Source organism: Nelumbo nucifera, chromosome 4 (genome assembly GCF_055504915.1).
Source record: "Nelumbo nucifera cultivar China Antique chromosome 4, China Antique-T2T, whole genome shotgun sequence".
Taxonomy (NCBI): domain Eukaryota; kingdom Viridiplantae; phylum Streptophyta; class Magnoliopsida; order Proteales; family Nelumbonaceae; genus Nelumbo; species Nelumbo nucifera.
Window position 1 is genome coordinate 4941924 of NC_142652.1, and position 24027 is coordinate 4965950.

At 37.2% G+C, this 24027-nt stretch overlaps 1 protein-coding gene and 1 pseudogene across 2 annotated transcripts; one reads left to right on the top strand and one right to left on the bottom strand.

The window, feature by feature from the left end:
- The first annotated feature begins 143 nt into the window (after window positions 1-143).
- Window positions 144-5601, top strand: LOC104591741 (uncharacterized; annotated as a pseudogene). Its single transcript, XR_016085463.1, has 3 exons — window positions 144-257; window positions 2615-2771; window positions 5336-5601. The product of XR_016085463.1 is annotated as an uncharacterized LOC104591741 (transcript).
- Window positions 5602-10777: 5176 nt separating this feature from the next.
- Window positions 10778-17381, bottom strand: LOC104591740 (peroxidase 55-like). The gene is made up of 3 exons (XM_010250735.3): window positions 17154-17381; window positions 12000-12191; window positions 10778-11879 (listed from the first exon to the last, which is right to left on the bottom strand). The coding sequence occupies exons 1-3, from the start codon at window positions 17364-17366 to the stop codon at window positions 11304-11306; spliced, it is 981 nt and encodes a 326-aa protein (XP_010249037.1). The 5' UTR covers window positions 17367-17381; the 3' UTR covers window positions 10778-11303.
- Between the last annotated feature and the right edge of the window lie 6646 nt (window positions 17382-24027).

Consider the following 24027-nt stretch of genomic DNA (forward strand, 5'->3'; position numbering starts at 1 on the left):
TAGATGCCAAATTTTCATGTGGAAATTTCTACAAAAGGCAGTTCGAACCAAAACAGCCATTTGGAGCTGGCACCTTTTGTAAGTCATCACCTGAAACTCAAAATCATCTTCTGCTGGAATGCCCACTAGCTCAAGTTGTTTAGATGCAAGCCCATGTTGAGCTCATGTTGGAGGTTTTTCTAAACTCGGGTCAAAGCGACTTGTTTGAGTGGTGGTGGCAGTACAATAACCATATCACCTCTTCTCCTCTAACAATTGTAAGTATAATTACCTTGCAAATATTTTTGCAATTCTCAGAAGTCTTTGGGACTCAAGAAATGAAATCATCTTCAATAATGGGAAACTAGATCCTCTAACAATCTTAAGGAAAACTAGTAACTACTATACTTTCAAAATATTTGTGCCCCTACGTTCATCTCTTTCTTATCCAAATAGTGCATGGGACCTGCAAGATGTCCTACACTCGGAGCTTTCAATCATCATGATCCATGGAACACTATCACACACAGTGCATCAACTAGACTCTTTATGTTCTCACATCGATCTCCTCTTCTCCTTGCAGAAGGACAACCTTGCATGGCAGGATCATCAACAACAGTTGAGTTCTGAGCAATTATAAGAGGTCTTCGTAAGTTTTTTTGTATGCGCTACAAAAGAGGTTTTCTGCTATCGGATGCCAAAGATTCGTTGTCAAAGCTAAAAGGAAACTGATAAAAACATCACATGGAAAGTCCAAGCCTTATACGACCACATCTTTGACCTTCTACCCTTTTTTGATGATATCAAATTATCGTATGTAAATAGGTTGGTTGTTAAGCCGGCCCATGATCTTGTAAGACAGGCCAGGCTTAAAAAAACACTTACTAACAAATCCAATCCCCCTTTGTCCTTCCATGTTTGTTTTTTGAATTGTTGTAAAAGGGGCTCCTAATGTACCCGTGATGTTTGTAGTGACATCAAAGAGTAAAGACTAAATATAAAAAATTAAAATGTGAAAGCTTCTAATAATGCATAAATAGTCTCAATAAGATATGACAATGGGATCAATGGGTTGACCCATGACCCAACCCAATCCAAGTCTTTTCGGGTCGGGTCATTTTCACATTCATATAACTAAATATGAGACCTAACTGTTTTTTCGGGTTGCATTGGGTCGGGTTCGCGGGTTGGATCGACTTGTGCCAGGTCTAGTAACCGCACATCAAGAGCATCGAGATCAGTTTGGCTGTTTGGAGAAAACAGCTTGGGCTGGGTCACCCGTCTCACTTGTGTAAAGACAGAGAATTTGTTGAAGAGGGGGGAAGAAAGACGGTTTCCTTCTTCTGCTAAGAGAAGGTTTCCTTCGCTACCAGCAGTTCTCTCTCTGTTCCCTTCTCCAGATCTCGCCTCGAAACCATGGTAATCTCAAACTCTTTTTTATTTCTTCCTCCTCCTCCTTCTTCTTCTTCTTCTTCTCTTGTACAGCAATTTCTATCAGATATATTTCGATTGCAGCTGATTTTAATATAAATTCCACGAGGATTATGCTTGATTTTTTTTATTTTTTATTCTGTTTTATTTAAGATTTGTTATTATGTTTTCCTCTCATTATCATATCGATTAAATTTGTGGTTAACTTCCTTCAGAACTGAGTCGTAGGGATCTCTCCTGGGCTTAGCAGTTCGGGGAATCGGTTTTTAGCTTTTTCTTTTTTTTTTTTTTTTGAGAATATAATTTATTGGTTGTCGACTGTGCCGCTGCTTTCTTGTAGCCTTGTATATGTAAATGTTCCTACGTGTTTTTGCATGCATGCGGAATGAGACAGATCACAGATCTCTCTCTCTCTCTCTCTCTCTAATTCTTTTCTGCACCATCAAAATCCAATATTCAGATAAGTATCATAAGTATCTTTTGTTATAACAGTTGATTGGTCAAAAAATTTTCAGATATTATATCTTTCCGATATCATAGTCGAACCCATTTTGAGGAGCATCCACACTACTTATGTGGTTGATAAATATGTTATTTAATAATAAGAAAGTAAACGGAAAATTGTATTACATTTCATCTGTTAACCCTTAGGAAAGTAAGTAATTGAGGATGTAATTGAAAGAAAAGTAGATGGCAAAATTATGAGGATGTAATTGAGTAAGTTTATGTTATTTTGGCCACTGGGTTCCTTCTTCATTGTATATCCAATCCTAGGTGTCATTGAAAAGCTAATTTATTAGGTAGTTAGATGCAACACCTGATGTGCTTGGAAAAGTCCAAGTTTTAGTTAATATATCCCAATACAAACTATATCTGAAATTCCAAATGTGTATTGTGTAATTGTGTTTAAAATGGTAATGTTTCTTTTTCCTAATTTGAATGCAATATTGCTTGTTACCATTTCATTCATAGAGAAATGATGCTTTTTGTTTAGATTCCAGAAGCTTTGTATTTCCAAGTCAGCAGTAATTAAAAATTCTAATAAATTTTTGTGTAATACTTGGTTGATACCTTGATATTCTCTTCGTATATACTGGATGTAGAATCTTACCTTTTTTGTTTTTTTCTTTTTCAACTAATTTTCTATAACATCCTCCTTCTTCAATGAGCATTCTAATGAATGGCATTTTGTGTGGTGTGATAGACAACTTCAAGGCGTTTTGCAGATAGGAAGGTGGAGAGGTTTGAGAAGAACATTACTAAGAGAGGAACAGTGCCCGAAACAACTACATAGAAAGGAAGTAACTATCCTGTTGGGCCAGTTGTGCTTGGGTTCTTTATCTTTGTTGTCATCGGATCCTGTAAGCTAACTTTCTTGTTTCTCTAGTTTTCCTAAGTATTGACTTCTATATCTGTTTCTTCACCACTCTTCAAACTGTTAAAGAATGAAGAATTGAATGGTGTAATCCTTTTAAGCTTGTAATCTGATTGGTAATGTGAATTAATTTTTTTTTCGAAATATAGCCAAAACCAAATCTCTAACTATGGAGAACTTTTGAAACACAATCAGGTGCACCAATCGCCACTAAAATGGTAAGTAAGCCCTGGGATTCAAGGTGTTTCTTATGAAACACTATATGTGTTTTATTTTGATTTGATTGCAAGTCCTTTTTTTTGTAGAGAATAAGATTTGTATTAAGAGAAACCAGCATACATGTGGGGGTGGCTTATAGACTATGTCAGCTATTTCCTTGGATAGAATCCTATCCTATTGCCTGCTACATCTAAATAATATTACTGTTTTGCAAGAAAACCAGCTGCGTAGGTCAGCTGTAGCTAGCTAGTGGCTTCTCAGATTTGCTCTCATAGAAGTAAGGAATTCACTGTCATCTTGAAAGTTAGCTTTACCTAGCAAGCAGGGTTTTTACTTTATATCTTTTAATAAAACCTTTCTAATCATTATTGATTAAAAAATAGCTTTACAATATACATGATGAAGGATCAAACCATCCATATTTATAGCTGGCTTCCTATAGTCCTCTACAATGTTGGACAAATTCCATGCTGCAGATAACCATTAACATAATTGGATGACAAGGAGGGAGTAACTGTTGATGTAGCAATGTAGGTCCTTGTGTGATGGATTGTTACCTATCTTTTAAAAGGCATTTTAGTTTCATAAATAAGGTTCAGTTTTTGGGTGCACCTCACCTGGTTTGTTGTAATGTTTTGATCAATCAACCTTGGATATTGATATTTCAATAGGTCATTTACAATATTATGGGTTGTAATTATTCTATTTACCAGTTTAAAAATTTAACCCATGTAGGACTTAAACCTACAAGGCTACATACAGTCTATGTTAATAACATGATGCCTTAACTAATTCAGCTTTACAGGTTTTTTAAATAACTTGTTCCTTTCACAATCTAGATTTGCATACTCTTTTGTATTAGAGCCCTGCTGTGGTACCAAATATGTGCCTTGCCTTGTGCATCATAACTCAGGTTTTAGGATGTGCTAGTGTTTTAGTTGCACTTCTCACTTCTAAATTGCTTTTTTGTCCGAGTCTTTGAATTCCTGAAGTTCTGCTATTCAATTAGAGGCCTTCCCATCATACCTGGAAAATCTTCAAATAAAATATATTTCATGATTCTGGGACAGTCTAGCAACTTGTGCAAATTCATTATTAGATGCATCTCCATCAGCATTGATTTTGATCCCAGCCAACAGGTGGAGGTTTCCATGTTGTTCTGGTCTTATTTGATGATCTTTGGTGGGTCAATCTGTGAAAGATTTGCTATTGATCTTCGAATGAACCTGTTTTTTTAAAAGTCATGCCCCTGGTGTGCCTAGGCTCATAGATGAGGTTCATTTTGTAGGGTACACCTCTGTGAAAGATTTGCTATTGATGTTCGAATAAACCTGTGTTTTTAGAAGTCATGCCCCTGGTGTGCCTAGGCTCATAGGTGAGGTTCATTTTGCGGGGTACACCTCTGTTTTGATGAGAAACATTGAATTTAGAAAATAAAATTAGCATATGCAGGACTTGAACATTACAACCTTTGCATCAATGGGTTTTTGAAATATTCTTCTTTCAGTTATCTATCAAAATAAGAAAATCTTCTTTCAGAAATTACATTTGTATGTTTTGGTATATTAAGCTTTTCTTTGGATTTGTTTTCCTAAAAGTGGAGTTTTACTTTGTTTTGGTGCAAACCTTGCCCTGCACCTTCTGCCTCGGGCTTTGAGAATCCCTTGTGCTGTAGTTGTGTAAGGCATTAGGATCAGCTAATGTTCTGCATATCATGGCTAACTTTCAATGGTGTTGCAAAACCAAAATAAGAAATCTCAGTGTTGACTTATCAGATTGCAACCAAATAGATGGTGTTTGGTATCGATGTAGCTTTTCGAAGAAACGGTGCCAGCTCAGCGTTGGAGATGCATTTAACAGAAAAATGCCTAAAAAGTTATTTGGTTGAACCATTTATCAGATAAACGGCTCTCTCGAAAATCATGTGAACCATTTATTAAAAAAGACACCAATTTTGACGTTTTTCATTTTCAAGACCGATTTTTCACTGTTTGGCTTATATGGCGCCTAATGGCGTCTAGTGGCGCCTATTGGTGCTGAGGTGTAAAACAATCATACAAAACATTTAAAGCAGATTTTGTCTCGTTTTTCAAGACAAAGTCGTACAAAACATTTATCTTATAAACACCAATGATACCAAACAACCTCATAATCATTAGAAGCAGGATAAACTAAAATTCTAGGAGCAGAATCAATTTGCACTAGGGTTCGGGTTCCACTGAGAAAGAAACTAGATAATGTTGATTATTTTGTTTCAATCTCACTCTTGATTATTTCTTTAATTTTCCTGTGAGACCGTATATTGATGGAAAACTTTTTGGTCCATAACAGCTCTATTTCAGATAATCCGGACAGCAACAAGCGGAGGCATGGCTTGAATATATATTGGTTTGGAGTTCTGACAGCAGGGAGCCATGGAACTTTTATCTTTTTCTTGGATCATGTTTCTATATTAGGGAAAAATGCAGGAATTGTAATTTTGCTACTGAAGCACATGAAATAGATAAAATAGATTTCTTGTTTTACTCTCAAAGTTTGATGGGGAGCCTCTCTATATCAGTAAATAAGAACATGTTTTGCTAATTTGATATAATAAATATTTGTCAGATATCATTTTTTCTAGAAATATATGTTTTTGAAGTAACTTAAAATGGATAGTGTCTATGCTTTTCAGGAGCTTGGTTTTATTTGGCATGAGTAAAGATGCAATGAACTTAGTTTGAATTTTTCTTTTTAGACCAAATCTATGACACTTTGCTTGTTTACGAGAATCTGGTATTTTGTGTAGCAGTGTCTTGTTTATTTTTGTCTCTAGTTGTTTAGCGTCCGCTGTTGACAAGGGTCGAACAGTAATAAACTAAAAAGGTAGAATCCTTTATTTCTTCACTTGCAATTTTACTATATTCTAAGGCCCTGTTTGGCTGGCAGGAATAGGGGTTTGGAATTGGAATCAGAATGGGCTAATTCTGATTCCAACTGTTTGATTGGGCGGAATTGGAATCCCATTCCCATTCCTGCTGGAATGGCATTCCCCCATTTGAGGGAATGGCCATTCCCTGTCCCTCCCTTGGGAATGAAATCCCATTCCTGCTGATTTTAATTCCCATTCCCATTCCTGTCTGAATCAAACAGATTATGGGAATGGATCATTCTGATTCCGATTCCAGAGGATTTCGATTCCGATTCTGACTGCGAACCAAACGGACCCTAAGTTTCTAACTGCAAAAAATATCGGGCCAACCCGCTAAAGGCTTGCTACTAATTGATGTCTTCACTCTTCACCCACCAACAAATAATTAAAATAAAAAAGGGTTTATTACTTTACCAAATTTCTTTAAATTTGCCTTGTTAAAGTACTTAACCATTAAACATGGGATTCTTGGTCAATGGGAACCAAAATCTCATTGACCAGATTTCCCCCCTCTCAAAATCCAAAAAAAGAACACCCCCTAAGATTAATGGAAAATTAAAAGACATAAATGCTTTTGACGATTCTTTAAGTTTTCATTTTTTTGGGGGAAATTGTCTAAAATCCACCATCACTTTTTATGAATTCTCTTAAACTCACTATAACTTTTCTAAACATCCAAAACTCACCATATTATGTTAGTGAGATAACAGTAACTTGACTAACAGATGTCACTAATTTATTATTTTACCCTTTCTTATGTTCAACCAAAATCCAAAAAAAGAACACTCCCTAAGATTAATGGAAAATTAAAAGACATAAATGCTTTTGACGATTCTTTAAGTTTTCAGTTTTTTGGGGGGAAATTGTTTAAAACCCACCATCACTTTTTATGAATTCTCTTAAACTCACCATAACTTTTCTAAACATCCAAAACTCACAATGTTATGTTAGTGAGATAACAGTAATTTGACTAACAGACGTCACTAATTTATTATTTTACCCTTTCTTATGTTCGACCCTTTTTGCAATATCCTAAAATTACCCCTCTTCGTTCTCCTGTATGCTTGCTCTCTTACTCACTAATGGCGCAGGAGAATGCTGCAACTCTCGATCTCCAGAACTGCAACTCCCATTCAGTTATTCCTGGGTCCATGATCCATTTGCTGGCCATTCGTTTTATTTTCTCTCATTTTCTTGTTCTCCTAGTCCTTCCTCCTCTTCTTTCTTCTTCATTGCATTCTTATAGAAGAAGAAGAAAGAGAGAGAGAGAAATGTTTCTTTGCTTTTTATTGTTATTTTCATTAAAGATTTGGTTGTTTATTCCTCTGAATTCGTGGTCAGAGAGATCCCCGATGTGATTTGGTTTCTGACATTTTGGTTGTTGATGTAACTGTTTCTGGTCACGTACCATTTTTTGTGATGTATAATATTTTTTGGCTAAGTACCTCGTTATTTGACCCGGTGGTGACGTGCCTTGGTGATGAGCTACTTGGTGGCGAACTCCCTGATGGAGAACTGCCTGGTGGCGAGGTCCCTGTTGGAGAGCTACTTGGTGAAGAATTGCTTGGTGGCGAACTCCCTAGTGCAGAACTGCCCGGTGGCGAACTGCTTGGTGGTGAGCTCCCTGGTGGCGAACTGCCTGGTGGCAAGCTCTCTGGTGGAGAGCTACTTGGTGGCGAACTGCCTGGTGGCGAACTACCTGGTGGACTCGTCATTTGACCTACTCCTTGGCGGCCTGCAACTCAGAGGATGGTGGAGCTCCCTGGTGCAGCGCAACCCGACTACCCTCAGCATGAGGTGATTTCCTCTCCTTTGTAGGCGACGGGAGCTGAGGGACCTGCGAGAACTGAATCAGAGGACCCGGCGGGGACTCTCCGATGCCTAAGTTAGTATTCTGATTACAGAGAGCTTGGAGAGAAATGAGAGAGCTAGAGAGTAGGGGTTACCATCCTTTTTTTCCCCTCTTTTGGCTTTGGGGGTCGGAGTCCTTATATAGTGGTGCCCTCGCGGGTTAGGTGGATGAAAAGCCTTCAAACGGTAAGAATCGTCATATCCCGTCAGAACCGGGGTACGGTGGTGAACTCCTCGAGGTTGTCAGGCTGGCGCTTGTGTCAGGCGGCCAGGTCGGCGCCTAGGCCAGGTTGTCAGGTCGGCGCCTGTGTCAATCAGCGGGTCGGTGTCCGGGCCAGGTTGTCAGGTCGGCGCCTATGTCAGTCGGTGGGTCAGTGTCTGGGCTAGGTTGTCAGGCAGGAGATCTTCCTACGATACACCAAACTACTCTTCTGTACCGAGCTACCCTACAAGTGGCGAGCTGCCCGGGGGAGCTATGCCGAGCTGCTTGTGGCGAGCTTTGCCGAGCTGCCTGGCTCCTTGGTGGCGAGCTCCTTGGCAAGCTCTTTGGTGAGCTACCGATCTCCTAGGCGAGCTACTTGGTGAGCTATCGAGCTCGCGGGGTATGCCGTTATGGTTCATCGGTGGGCGTCTTATGGGCAGCTAGGTCGGCCAGGTCGGATCATGTGCCAGGCTGATCCAGCCAGGTCGCACAGGCCGCGTGCAGGTTGCGCCAGGCCGGTCAGACCGGTGCCCGGGTGGGACACCAACTTGGTAAGTTGTTGCCTGGGTATTTGCCTAGTTGTCACGTGTCACAATTTCACTGGAGGGCCAAATCTGCCCTCATCAGTTGTATTTGTGAGATTTGAGATATTTGCTTTTGGTTTTCCTCCAATTGTAACAGGTCGGACCACCTAAAGACGAATAGATGACTTTTGTTGAAGTAAATATGCACTGATCATAGGGGTTTTGTTCTATTGATTGCCGGATAGACGACGAATCTGAATTTCTTGCAGTTGTGGAGTGATTTTCTGATGCTGGGTTTAGAGGCTTCCATCACGTCTTCTGACTTGGTAGGCCAGAAATGGCTTTATTCGGCTCTAGCATAGATTTCCATCACTAGTTTGTCTTCTGACTTAGTAGGCCAGAAATGGCTTTCTTCGCTCCGGCATAGATTGTTGGGAAGTAGACTTCGAAGAGTTGAATATCTGTGTTCTTTCTTTCTCTCCTGGGTTACCTCTAAGCCATTAGAGAGGGAAAATGTTGGCTAAGATAATGCCAATTAGGACGAAGAGGACCAGAACCATTTGCGAAAGAGAAAACCAGCATTTGCCACGCTTCTCCCCCCGTTTGAGAACATGAAATCCCGTTACCGATGCTTCTCCCCCCGTTTGAGAACATGAAATCCCATTACCGATGCTTCTCCCATCGTCTGAGAAGAAGAACAGTCAGAACGGAACCAACAGCACACCTTCGTCATTCTTCAACCCAAAACCTTGTCTGAACGAAAGAGAAAACCCATTGCTGCAACTTCACCATTGTCGCTGCTTCTCCCTTTGTCTGAGAAGAACAATCAGAAGTCCATCTCAGGATACCTTTCAAAGATAGAAATTTATGGTCTCGTGAGAAGTCCGAACATAGCTATTTACTCTTTAAGTCTAAAAAAAACCTATTTACTCATTGTGTTCACAGCCATGGATTGAGGTACAGATAGAGTTATGGTCTCGTGAGAAGTCTGAAGGCGAGTGTAGAATTAGATTCTCTAGGTAGAAACGAGTGCAGTAAAATCAGATTTCTTCCAGTGCCCTAATTAAGCAAAAATGAAAAAAAAATGAAGGTGAAATACCTGGTTAGAGGTTCCTTAGATGTTGAGAACAAGAAGACCCTTCCTTAGACATTAAGAGCAAGAACACTCTGGGATGTTGAGAGCAAGAAGACCCTTAGACATTGAGAGCAACAACGCTTGGGACGTTGAAAGCAAAAAAGTATGTTGACATGGACAAATTGGGCCTATAAAGTTTACGGAGAAGTATGGAATACACACAATGCAGAATTCTGAATTCTAGCCCCCCCTACTACTAGCCGTCTCCCCCTATAAATCACATCCTGCCCGTGAATTTGGGCGGGATGCATTCCCCTTGTATTTTGGGGCTATAAAATTCTGATCTGGGCTGATTAATCATTCTCCTCAACTTTAAAAAATAAAATGTCAAGGACACGGTGAGTTTTGAACGTTTTAAAAAGTTATGATAAATTTAGGAGAATTTATAAAAAGTAATGATGGGTTTTATACAATCCCTTTTTTTTTTCCTCATTGGGTTCTGCATTACCTAATTCTACACTAACACTCTACTTTAAAAGTATTGAGGTCTAGCCATAAAAAATCTGAAAAATGCGGAGCGGAGTGAATTGAGATTTACAACTTACAGAACACCCCTCACACCAACCTTACAATCACACAATCATATCCAATCGTGTACTTAGAAACATTTTCCATGAATAATAAGTTAGTAACATGCTAGCATAGAAAATGTTCCCTATGTGCAAGGTGTGAGGAATGCTCTGTGAGAGCAGAGCGGGATTTATGCGAAGTTTCGTAAAATCGTCCTGGCGTACCTGTTTTGACGTCTTCTTCCGAGGCTGGTTTGAAGCGTAATTATTGACGGTAAAACTCGAAAGGATTCAGATGAAGTAAGCACGAAATTACAAGCACGTTCATTGAATACTTAAAAAATTGTGGTAGTGACGCGCCTAGAAACTAGGAAGAATTGCAAAAATTTTCGAACCCAGATTTCCTATTCGCACTTTATCCACTGTGAATTGAATTGCAGCCACACATCTCTTAATTCACGAGGGATAGAGATGTGTGACTGCAATTCATTCACAACGGGTAGAGAGTGAGTAGGAAATCCCGTTCGGAAATTTTCATGGGGATTCTGATTGATAAAAAATCTCTTCCTGTTTCATACCTTTCCGGCATCAATAGAAATTGTCTTATAGAAAAGCATAAATACTACCGCATTTTAAAATTGAAAGGTCGTTGAATTTGGTGAATCACCCAACTGGTTTGTTCTTTCAGTGTAGACTTTTTGATAAACACTGTAATTCAGGTAAAGATGGGCAATGTAGCAGTATTTGATTGGACCGTCTGGGGTCAGAACAGAAGTGAACTCACGGAGAGGAATTATATTCCTACAGCAGTATATTTTTCTACTTAATTGTTAGTGTAAACAAAGAATAGATTTGATTTGATAAAAAACACATACCCATCATACCCGCAAAGAATCTACGACAACTCGATCATGACAGGCAACCGACAATTTGAATTTGGGAAGACAGATCTAGCGGAACTTTATTGGAGAAGAACACAGTGACACTCCGACTCCGTCAAAGTCATAACACCCATAATTTGTAAATCATAATAGCACAGTAGCTGCTGATTGTTTAGTTTTGGGTTTTGTTGGTGAGACAAGTCCTGCAGGCTGCAGCGACGCCCTGTTCTCTGGAGTCTTGAGCCTTATTGTTTGTTAAAGGCTTAAAGCATAATTAATGATATTGTCAAGAATTGAAAGCCGTACAGTCCCTCCTAATCTGTCCTTGCGCACCTGTCTTCACACCCACCCTGCCCAGGTTAACCATGGCCGTGGCAAATGCTGCATTGAAGTTGAAGGGGTTTGAAGCAAAATCTTTTACGGTAGACTGGGAGGCGGGGTTGGTGAAGAGCACCTCGTCGGAAGTGAATAGCCCCTTTCCCGCAACCAAATTCTGGTAGTATACGTTGTCGAATTTGTTTGGGGTTACAGGATCCATGTTAACGGCGATTGTGGGGTCCACATTCTGGGGGCATTCCGCCATTAGCTGCGTGGCGTAGTTTGGGTCCAAGGAAGGGTCCACCGGGGAAGATGGGCTGAAGGAGTAAAGCCTCTTTGCGAAACGGTTGCAGTGGGAGAAGCCAACGGTGTGGGCACCAGAAAGCGCGATCATGTCGATTAGACTGAGGTTGTTCTTGCTGAAGATGGAAGTGAGTTGGCCAATGTTGAATTCTGGTTGTGGAAGATTGCCATCTACTCGTGATGCCTGAGAGATGAGGCCATCACGACGTCCCAATTCCACGTTGAATGATGGTCCTCCTGCCTGATTATTAGTTTATTACATTCGCATCAGAGGATGTTAATTATTTACATGGAGTTGATTGCTGCCAGCAAGCTGGAGATCAGAGAGAGAGAGAGAGAGAGAGGAGGGGTGTGGGTTTACCAAGACGACAACATCTCTGGCGGCAATGGCCAAGACATCGGCACAGGATACCACACCTGGGCACACAGCTTCAACAGCTTGTTTTGCCTTAATAACGGTATCGAAGCCGTCCCCAGCAAGGGACAAATTATCTTTTGCATCCTTTTCTGCATCCCCATTTGGTGATGCAATCAACACTGATGCATCGCAACCCTGTCAAGTGTCAAATAGATAAAGACTGAAACCAAGAAGAACAAAACTGCCCAGCCACTCACTCCAAGTCGGTCCATTCATTCATTCATTGAGGACAGTATCACACATTCTCACGTGGTGTATAGTAAATAATTATCAAAATTATTGATTTTCATCAAATGGCATCCGATTTGGGCAGTGGAACTATTGACCCACTTAATCTGTCACTGGGCCATGGGTTATATTATCAATGTATGTATAAATTTTGGGATTTCATAACTTTGTACTGCAATTTATTGTATAATTAAAAATGAAATATTATTTATATATACATACATATATATACATATATAATCAATTCACCTTGGACTGTTAAACTGGTGACCCACAACTTAGCCGTAAATCATATAAAGTTAATACTTGATGTAAATCATAAAAATTTAATAAGAGTGATTTCATACAAGATTAACTTACATTTTTGCTCTTTCATCTTTACTTTCTCACATGCATAAACATGTGCCCTTGCACCAGAAACATGTACATGGACAGACCTTATATGGAGCTTTGCTAGCATACAAATCCACCTATTTCAGGCTTGTGGACAGATGTTGTAGCCTAACTGTAAATTCTCTCTCAAGGGACTTACTTAGATTGTCCATATGCTCAATCAATATCTGTACCATTTATAAAAACGAGGATGGTAACAATTGCTTAGTAAAAAATCCTGATTTTACTTTCCCTTTTTACCTTCTACTATTTTTGTTTTTCAGGATTTTTGACTAAACAATTGTTACCATCCTCATTTTTATAAATAGTGAAGATGAGGTCATATAATGTCCATCACAGTTTTTCCAACATAAAAAATGAGAATGCAAACTATTAACATGGTTGTAGATCCTATAACCAATTACACACATGACATATAATGACTGCTAAATGGTGGTTGGAGATCCCATAACCAATAATTTATCTTTATTTATGTTTTTGCTGAAATGATATATCAATCAATTATTCTATAAATTCACCCTGATATTTACAATAAAAATTAAAAATTCATGAACCTCACTTAGGATTAACATAGTGCATGTGAAATCATCTAAACACCAAAACTTGAAAAGAATACAAAAGACACCTCTTATTGAATTAATATTAATTTTAATTAGATAATAAGAATCCTATTATGGGCTTAATATTAATTTAGGGTTTGTTTGGATACTTTTTCTAGCTATGGGTGAAAGATAGTAGTAAACTCAATAAGAAGGATTCAATTATATATTACAATCATGTTATGGTTTTCTAGAAAGGGGTTTCACATTCAATGGACCATAAAAAATATATCTTCTCCAAAGAAGGAATCATAATTAAAATTATATGAATGTTTAATTTTGATCAAAAGTGAAATATAAAAAAGAAAAGCAAGAACTACTTACGGGAAGAAACTTTCATATGCTTTTGGAAGAAAATAAAATAATTTAAAAATCTTAAAAACAGGACTTAGCCCTCTCCCTCTCCTTACCAGGGTAGCAGAATCATCGGTGAAGAGGAAGATAACCAACAACTAAGAAGACGAAGGCGTGGATGGTGTGGCTGAATGGTTTTGGAAGCAAAAAGCAAGATTAAATTTTGATATGTTGTTTAGTTACCAAAAAAAATAAAAGTTCAGATCTGTTTTATGATCCATTGTTAAAAAAAATCAAATCATTTTATTAAACTGATGATATCCTAGAAGATGAATACAATGCCTAACCAGTGGTATAAATTGGAAAGACATACCCCATTTCATCACCTAAACCCAAAAGCTCTGAGTTATAATCTGTTAAGAACATTCAAACAAACTAATCAAAGGCATTTTCATTTGAGTGAGGGAAAGAGATTAATAGAAAAAGTGAATTTGAAAGTGAAGATCATAACTAATCTTTGGAGGGAGAGTAATGGTGATGAGTGTTTTGAGGAAGAGGACAAAAGATATTCCGAAGACCATAGCTACTACAATTCAATAGTTTAGACATTGTATTACCTATTAAGGTTGGATTTTTTTTCAAGTTGACATTTAAATTTATTACTTAGATCTCCCATAACAATATTCTAGTTAAAAATGGTTAGGTAGAATAAAGAAATGTTTTTGGCCCTCTAATAGTTTCAACTTAAATATAGACGGGGGAAGTTTTCATGAGGTTAAAAGTTCCATAGTGCCCCAATCAAATGCGAAAATATTATATTCACTAAAAAGTCATGCCCCAATCAAACGTGAAAATATTATATTTCACTAAAAAGTCAAAATATTATTATTCTATAGTGTCTCTATCTTGTTACCAAAACCATTGATTAAAAGTTTTTTTTTTTTTTTTCTTACGTTTCATAGGGCTACACAAATGAGGGTAGCCCATCCCCCATCCCCTTAACCCGCTAACCTTGGTGGCAGTGGGATATGATCATCAACAAGTGAGATAATTGACAAGGTATAGGATGCCAAATGCCAATATGGGTTTGGATTAGATTGTAGCTACTAAAGACCTAAATCCAAGTCCTTTCCAAGTTGAGGTCAATACCATATTTTCATCCCAAATTAAATTTTTGTTATCATATTTGATTTGTATTAGTGAATTTAATTATGCTTTTAATTATTGATTTTTGCATTTATTTTCACCCATGCATCGCACGGAATTCTCAACTAGTGCTTCCAAAAAGACATGATACTGAAAGAATTTTAACAAATCAAAACCCCCCATGAATCTTGATAAATCCCACATTAATTACCGCTTTTATGATATGAGTCGATCGATTACAAGATTTTCTGATCTCATATCTTTTCACTATCACAGTCAAACCCATTATATCTTAATAAATGTATTTAGGCTCAGTTTGGAATGAGTACGAATGCAAATATGTACAACGTAAATACATGCAAAATAATACAAAATATAAGGCTTTGCACTCTACATATTTGCATTTGTACTCCTTCCAAATTCAGCCTTAATATTTAAATTCATAGGCCCGACCCTCTTAGTATATATATGCTGAGCCCAGCTCATTTTCTTTCCTGCCAACTTTTTGTTTTTCTCTAACCAAACAGAGTCCAGGGGACCAGGGGTTGCCTACCCCTTCCTCTCTTAACTTGTTCATGTTCTTCTAATGTCCATGGACATTTCCTACCCCTTTTGCTTTTTTTTTAATATTATTACAAATAAATGCGTACAAACAAAATCATTTTACTCGGAGTTTTCAACATATATTCTAATATATTTGAAATTAGGGATTGGTGCTAAAGCGGGATCCATTGATAACAAATACTGTGGGTTTTGGTATTACTAGACCGTAAAATGAGTCTAAATGACTAAATCAGGTTTTGTGTTAAGTTGTAGACTAATCACTAATCAATATGAGGATTCATGAAAATTCACGGGGTGGTTTTGATTGAGAGTATAGCCAGTCAAAACCACCTCATGAGTTTTGGTGAATTCTCGATCATTGGTTAGTTAGTATGTAACTTAACACAAAGCCTTAAGTTTAGAGATGTATACACCTTAAAAATAATATTTGTTTATGAATTGACTAAGGATTCGTTTGGTGTGTTTTTCCGTATGGTCTTTCGGTTGTTTATAAGTTGAGAAGACTAAAAATTGGTTTATTTCCATTTAACACGCGGAAGATTTAGCCGCCAAAAGATGGGATGCTGAAAAGACACGAGAAGCTTATTTTGGGCTGATTTTGGGATGTTCCAAATGAAGCTTCTCACGTCTTTTGCATTTTGATCTCGTGTGAAAATACCCGAAACGACGCACGGAAAGACATGCACATACCAAATGGTCTTCTCACTACCTAGATCATATGTCAACTTAAAAGCACAATATATCTTTTGACTGTTAGAGTTACAAGAAGATTTTCTCAAAAAGACTTGCCAAATAGGCTTTAAAGTTTCCGTTGTTAAATCAGACTTGTAAGATTTAGTTAGGGTCAATTCATGAACCCATATTCTGCAATTGGAAAAAACACGAGCCTGGATCTCCTGCCCACAAGAACTCTGCCCATGTTTATGGGAGCCATACATAGAGAACATCTCATCCTCCGCATAGTATTATGCATGAGGAGATGTTCCCAATTCACGAGGGATAGTATATTGTGGGTAGGTGCAGGAAATCCGGAGTCAAAAAATACATCATTGCCTCTATGAGATAGTATAAAGGTTACCCGTCTCTGCGTTAACGTTGCTTGTGATTATCAAAAGAATCTGGGTTTCCTACCCACAACCACTCTACCTATACCTGCCCATATAACCTCACACAGCCACAAATGAGAAACATCCCATCCTCTTACATATTATTATGCACGGGGAGGTATTTTCAATGCATTCCCAATACACAGATATAGTGTTTTGTGGGTAGGCGTGCGTGGATAGAAGTCTTTTGGGTAGGAGATCCCGAGTCTGAGATATCAAGTCGTTGTGCTAAGGTGGGGAGTACACTGAGACTGTGGTTATTGCAGAACTCCTATGCCGCCCCACTATTGAATTAAACCCAGTTCTAGTCATGTATGGAAAGTCCATCACTGACCTGCCCATATTTCAGTGGGGTCTCTACAAAGTGCTGCGACCATGATCATAGCATACATACGTGCCGTTTGCCAAGGGAGCCTACACGAAGCCTTAAACTGATCAACCAGCATTCGTCAAGAATTAAAGGGTTTCTGATGATTGGTCAAAATTCTTCCAATATCACACTTATGTACTTAGGTTTCAGAGAGAAAATTAAGAAATATACATACTACCCATATAAACAGAACAAAAAGGGAAGGCCACCCCCCACACCGATCACCACCCTTAAGGCCTTATTTAAGCCTCTCCAATCTGCAAATCTATCGTATATAATAAACTGCAACTCTCTACATGCATGTTTGCTTTCATCGGCTTAATATTGGACAGACGGTGAACTTTTGGTTCCTCAATGGAAGAAGGATTAAAAGAGTTAAAAATTAACAACCACCTACCTCGACGAAGCAGTCATGAAAGAAGAGCCGCAGAGTGGCGGGAATGGTGGTGAAGGTCTGGCTGAACTTGGTCGACACCGTCTGTCTAACTATGGCTTCGACGTTTGGGCAAGTGAATGCGTAGAAGTTCTCCGCTAATTGTCCTTCTCCTCTCCCCGCCAACCCCATTAACACCACTAACAAGGTCACATACAACCGTATTACCTCCTCCATGTCCAATGGCTTAGTACTAGCTAGAGAGCTTGGTTAATGGCCGGTTATATATGCTACCGATCGATCTCCATCATCTAATATAATTCCTAGATCTACCATTCATCCCTATCTCTTAAATACAATACAATAGAATATATATATATATATATATATAGAACCACCAACTACGACCAATAATTTAAAACAAAGAAGATATATACCTTTAATTAAACAAGGGGACCGGCCGGCCGGCCGGCCGGAGAGATGTGGTGAAGTATTCTCTATCACTACGCCACCGTTGCTAAGAATTTGAACCTGCAACTGCAATATGATGCTGCAGTCGCTGAATGTGACACTTCAACAAATATATTCAAAATTCTGATCGATCACCACTAACTGTATTTGTTTATTATTTTACGCTTTATAGAGAAGAGACAATTAATTAATAGATCCATATATATTGCCTTATAATAACATCGATCCATGTTCTAGTACTACCTGCCAGACTACAAAATCATATCTAAGGTAGGTTCAATGGAATAATTTTTGTGAAAGCCACTAGTACCATAAATGTATATACTACCTGTGCACCCGGCTCTTGTGGTGGCTCCTAGCTCTCAGTCTGCCTTCAAAAATTTCAGTTCTGATTCCCCCCAAATTCTCACCTACATTCAGTGATCAGCTGTTATCAAACGGCCCCTTAATTAGCAAACCCAATAACCTATACAAAATTACAAATTAATTATATATATTTGCAACTTTCTGAATAATAATATATAATAACTTTTGGAAAAAGTCAGTGATGACTCCGATTAATTCTTGTTACTGGAGGAGTTAGCGTAGCAAACCGTCCATTACTGGATTTTCAATTAATTAATGTATGGCGGGTTCATTTGTCCACATCACAGTTCTACATTTGAAATATTAATTGAACCAACATAGTCTTCAAACTTTGTCTTTATTTTCTTCCTCAAACAAACCAACTGGTCCATAAAACTCAGCCCATTTACCATGTGAAAGAGGCCACTTATTGGGCTGAAACAACACAAAGCAGGTGAGATAGGATGAGTTTGTTGACCACATTGGCCCCTTTTTTGTCACTTCACGTATAGATTATAAGGTTGCGTTTGGAAACGATGCAAATAGAGTGTAAATCACAGTTCAGGGTAAATTTGCACTCTGGTTTATTTTTGCCTGTATTTGGCAACATTACATTTATACATTGGCAAATGACAGATAAATGCATATTTACATTGATAATAAGATGTAAAATTACACCAATAAAAAAGAAGTAAATTTGCATTCAAGTAGACTTTTGATAAAAAAAAAGCATATGCTTTATTGAAATTCATGTTTGCATCCATTACAGCTAAAAAGTCTATTTGGTAAGAAGGTAAATTTGTTAGTGCAAAATTAATCTAACTTTACAATTTATATAAACCATTTTATACTCTATATATTTGCATTGTTTCCAAACACAGCCTAACTAGAAATAAATGGTTATTAGTTCAACTACAATCATGATAATGATGATGATGATGATGATGATGATAAATTTTCTTTGGCTGCGTTTGAAAAAGATGCAAATGGAGTGTAAGTCCTGGTTCAGGGTAAATTTGTACTTTGGTTCACTTTTTCTTGTGTTTGGCAACATTACATTTTTGCATTGACAAATGACAGACTAATGCATATTTACATTGATAATAAGATGTAAAAGCACATTAACAAAAAAGAAGTAAACTTGCATTCAAGTAAACTTTTGATAAAAAAAAGCATATGCTTTATTGAAATTCATGTTTGCATCCATTACAGCTAAAAAGTCTATTTGATAAGGAGATAAATTTGTCGATACAATACTAACCTAACTTTAGAATTTATATGAACAGTTTTACACTCTACACATTTGCATTCACACATATTTGCATTGTTTCTAAATGCAGCCTTAAAAATTTTCTATTTGGGCAGCCCATTGTATAAAAATTTTCACACATTGTATTATACTACGACGGAAATGGAATCACCTCCATCACCCCTAACATAGAAATCAAATAAAGGTGCTTTCAAAACTTTGGTGGGGGCTAGGGCCTGATGGCCCCCATCTCCCAAGTTAGACTACAGACAGCTTTTATTTTTTTCCGAATTAATTAGAATTCTAATGTCATCCAATATGAGTTTGATAATTTTATGTATGACTGGATCAAATATAGACACCTTGACCCAATCTACTATCTAGTTTTTTTTAAATGTTTTTACCAAAAAAAAAAGTTCTTTATTAAATTAACCTTGACCCAATTTGTTGATTAGAATGAATTTTCCTAGTTATATATGAGCTTAAAACAAAAATAACCTTTTGAGCAACTGTACGTATATGTTGAAGGAGGGCATGCAAAAACAAAGTAGGCTTATGGATGTGTTTGGTTTCATGGGTGTTTATTGAAAAAATGTCATCATTGGCATTTATTGCATATGAAGCAAAACGAAATAACTGTTTGGTTTCACCGTTTATTAAATAAATTTTAGAAAATTGAAATGCTTTAATTTTTATGCATGAAGCATTCGGAGAAACGTTAAATTCTTGTTTCCCCCAACGCTCTAACGTTTCCTGAAACCAAATGCTGATGTGACATATTTTAGTGGGTATTAATTTGAGGTGGAGAATAAAAAACGTTTAAAGTGAAGCCCAACCAAACAACAAAAACAAGAAACTTTTAAAATAAAAAATATTTAAAGTGAAAAAGTACAAATAAACGGCTTACCCATAAACGGCCACGGAACCAAGCACGCACTATATAATTTTACCCAAACACAGCGGAAGTGGATATAGTATTTCCACTTATGAATCCTGTCATCACCTGTCAATGTTCTCACCAAGGTTTTTAAAACCGAACCGGACAACAAACCATTCAGGGGTCCGGTTCTTGGGTCGAACGAACAACTCGTTCTGACAAAAAAATTAAAAAAATTAAAAAATATTAGCCCCCATTTGGGTATGCTTATTTATAATCACTTATTTTAGGTTAGGACCAAATTAATAAACACTTATATACATTTTGGGAAAAGAAGCCTGAATAAATGCTTTTGGGGAAATGGACTCAATTTGGATTTTTTTCAAGTTCCCTGGTTTGCCACATAATTTTCAAAATACTTGTACTATTCCTAATACACTTTTTTCACCAAACAGTCATCAACAGTTATTTATCCAATAAGTTTTGCCACTTAGAAAGATTCCACCATACAATTTATGCCTTTTTTTTCCTTTATCTTTCTAAATTTTAATTTTCACTTTTTTGGGGGGTTTTCAATTTATCTGTGTAAAGATTAAATTTATTTCCATTCACACTTTTAAACAAATAACTTCTCCATCATGTGACCCTCCATTTTGAATATACTTCGTCAAAAGATGTTTGTAATGGTCGGCTTTATTTCTTCTTATTTTCCTTGTTAAGGAGCTGAGTGACGCAAAACTGCTATTCAGATATTTAGTTCTTGGTCTGGTTTGAGCTCTAACACTCTGATGGTTTCCCCAACTAGCTAGCTTCAACTTCTTATGAGTATACTGGATAGGACAGTATTAGTTTCATTTGTGAACAATGTCGCACGTTATTAAGGAAAATCGTTCAAAACAATTGTGTTACTGCAAAATGTTACAAAAATGTGGATGAGAAACTATGAGGTGTATCAAAGACATGTTTTTAGGACGTTATTTATTCTCACTCAGTTTTATTTAGTTTGTTGTTGGGCTATAAGTAAATTCATTATCAGAATACAACAGAGTCTTGGATGAAAAATTGCAACCAGCAAAGTTAAAGATTCTCCAATGAAACCTTATGTGAGACAGCAGTAGATTGGATTGAAAGAAACAAGAGTGTTTTTCAATGAGAAAATTAAGTGAAAAACTGTGTTTTATTCATTTGTTTTACATCCTTTTATAGATTATGGAGAGTCATCTTTGAGAAAGAATGTATTGGTTCGAGGAGTCTTCTTGTATTGTCACAATTTCAAACTTTATAGTTGTTCACAGTTAGTGATTATTAACATTTGAATAATGTCCTTTGAACACACCCGATCAAGTCATGACTAGTGAATTAACTTAAACATCAAAGTCTATGGTTCAGCTTCCAAACACACTCTTATGTGAGATTCAAATTTGGATGTGGTTTTTCTGAGTCGCAACTTGTATTCTTTTGCAATTTCACAAATTGCGATTTGTGATTTTACTCCGTAAGTGACTTGCGATTTCGCAAAATCTTAGTATGTAATTTCATACATCATAAATCTTCTCATCACACTAAAAATATAGTCGCTTCTTGCGAACCACGCACGCCCACAAAGTGTGTCTAATTGTACCACACGCACATGCACACATGTTGCACGATCGGAATTCTCTATGCTTTCCTCTATCTAATTCTAAAGAGTTTAAACAAGTTCCTTTTTAAAAATTCAATTTAAATTTAATAATTTTCCAATGTGAGATAAGAGACTTAAAAAAGAAGAAAACAAGTTAAAACAAAGAATTCTGTTGGACGTTAAAACCAATGTTTAAAGTGCAAGTGTGAATGTCATTAATTATGTAATTAATCAATCAAACACCCAATAGATTAAATCTTTAATGAGATTAAAACCCAACACACAATTCAACAAAACCTTATCCTTTTTACTATGTAGGCTCGGTTACATAACGTTGTTCAGCCACTCTTCAATTTGCTCACTATTTATTTGCATATGTGCATTATTAAATTATGAGCCCCGAAATCATTTCTTTCTAATTCAACCTCAAATGTTGTGATAACGTTGGTTTAATAGACATTCATATTTAAAATCATGATCGTAATTATATTATTTTTACGCCAATTTGGCAACACCACAAACTCAATCCATTAACCATAGGAAGAAGTGCCTTCAGCTAAGATATCTACAAGGAAGTCTGGGGCTGAGGACCAGGTATGCATGCTATTAAGAGACAGAGCATGTTTAGCCAATTCATGCGCTGTCTTATCTCAGAGGGGCAAAAGGATCTCTCTGCACCCTGCAATCAGAAGTCTGATACGCCAAGAAGGGGTTGAGTTCCACAACAGAAACCTAATAACCTCAAGAGCATCACCCTTAATCAGAATCTTATTCAGCTAGAGAATCTTAATAAATCGTAGTGCCTCTAATAAAGCTAAGGACTCACTTTCTACCACCGATTTAGAATCCAAACTTACAAAAATTTAGGAGCGAGAGTGGTCCTCAAAGTAACCCACCGCCAGCTTTAGTTCCAGTAAAAGAAGCATCCCACACGGCTTGGACCAACCGGTAGTAGTGTAATCGTAATTATATCAGTTAGACGTGAATTTTTACTTGCTCATATGCGACGATACACCTTTGTTATTAATTCGTTATTATATGTGATACAAAGATTCTATCTGGGTTTCAAGGTTCATTATGCGGTCTTCTTCGGTGGAATCAGTGGATAAGTAACGGATCTTTTTTGAATTACTACTATTCGGCCAAGAAAACAGTTTTAAATTTGATGGAAATTGAATTGTAAAGTTGGGCCTTCTGGCAGTGATCATAGAGCTGTAAATTGCGTCGGCATGGCCCATAGGGCGGGCCGGGCCGGGCCGTGCTTGTTATCTTTTGGATATTTCAGATGTCTGTCCTAGCACGGCCTGGGCCATGGGCCTATGAGGGTCGGGGCCAAACTGTGATGTGTCATGGGCTAAGCCTTGGATCAGGTCAATTCATAAGGAATATATTTTAAAAATAATGAAAATTTTAAAATAAATTAAGAAAATAGACAAAATTGAAAAAAAACACTTTAAAAAATTATTTTATAGGAATTTTAATTACAATTCAAATAAAATGATATAATAAAAATTATATATATGGGCCGTGCTGCATACTGGATTGTGTCGGGCCATGTATCGTGTCAGCCCATAGGCCTGGAAACCTAAGCCCAACACGACCATATTGTCATGTTCTACCTGACACGGCACAGCTTAATTTTACAGATCACATATCAGTGATATCAAACCTGACAGATGATGTGCTTAATTTGGGCCTGGAGTTGCTCGATAGTTATAGGTTTGGATGAATAAATTTGGGCCGAGGTAGGGTGTAAAAATCACTATTATTGCCGATCCAGAAAAAAACAAAATTGAATCACATTATTTGGTTGGAGGAGATCCTTTAATCCAATGCTGCGTATTAGATTTTGAACTTGTATGCAATTAAGTATGAGAGAGTTGTTAGAGCGGCATTTTTGCTTGTCCAAATTGTAAGTAATGGGAACAATTGGGACTGGTATAAGATATTGAAATTAAAAACAAAATAATTAATGTGATGCCTTAAATTTATTGCAAACGTTGATGTATTCAGTGGCAGAGCCAGGAGTTTTCTGAGGAAGAATGGAGAATGGAGACTAGGTTAAAATTTTTAATGTGTATTTATGAGTGGTAAATTACAAATAAAATCCAATCAGAAAATTAGGTTTAAAGTTTCTATAAAGGTTAAAGTTAAAAAATATAAACCCTATTAAATTCCGGGCTAAGTTAAGATTGAAGTATTGTTTTATCCGACTAGTAAATAAGTCATTTTAATTCGAGGTTCCACCTCAAAAATCCAATTCAAACAAATTGAATTGATATAGGAAATAAATGAATTTTGTTAAAGTTAGAATTAGGATTTCAAAAAATCAAAT

Excerpts from the sequence above, each read along its gene's own strand:
- LOC104591740 (XM_010250735.3), bottom strand. The coding sequence starts at position 17,366 with ATGGAGGAGGTAATACGGTTGTATGTGACCTTGTTAGTGGTGTTAATG. Across the intron at positions 12,192-17,153 it reads TTCATGACTGCTTCGTCGAG|GGTTGCGATGCATCAGTGTT; the intron begins GTAGGTGGTTGT and ends GACACTTGACAG. Across the intron at positions 11,880-11,999 it reads CCAGAGATGTTGTCGTCTTG|GCAGGAGGACCATCATTCAA; the intron begins GTAAACCCACAC and ends ACTAATAATCAG.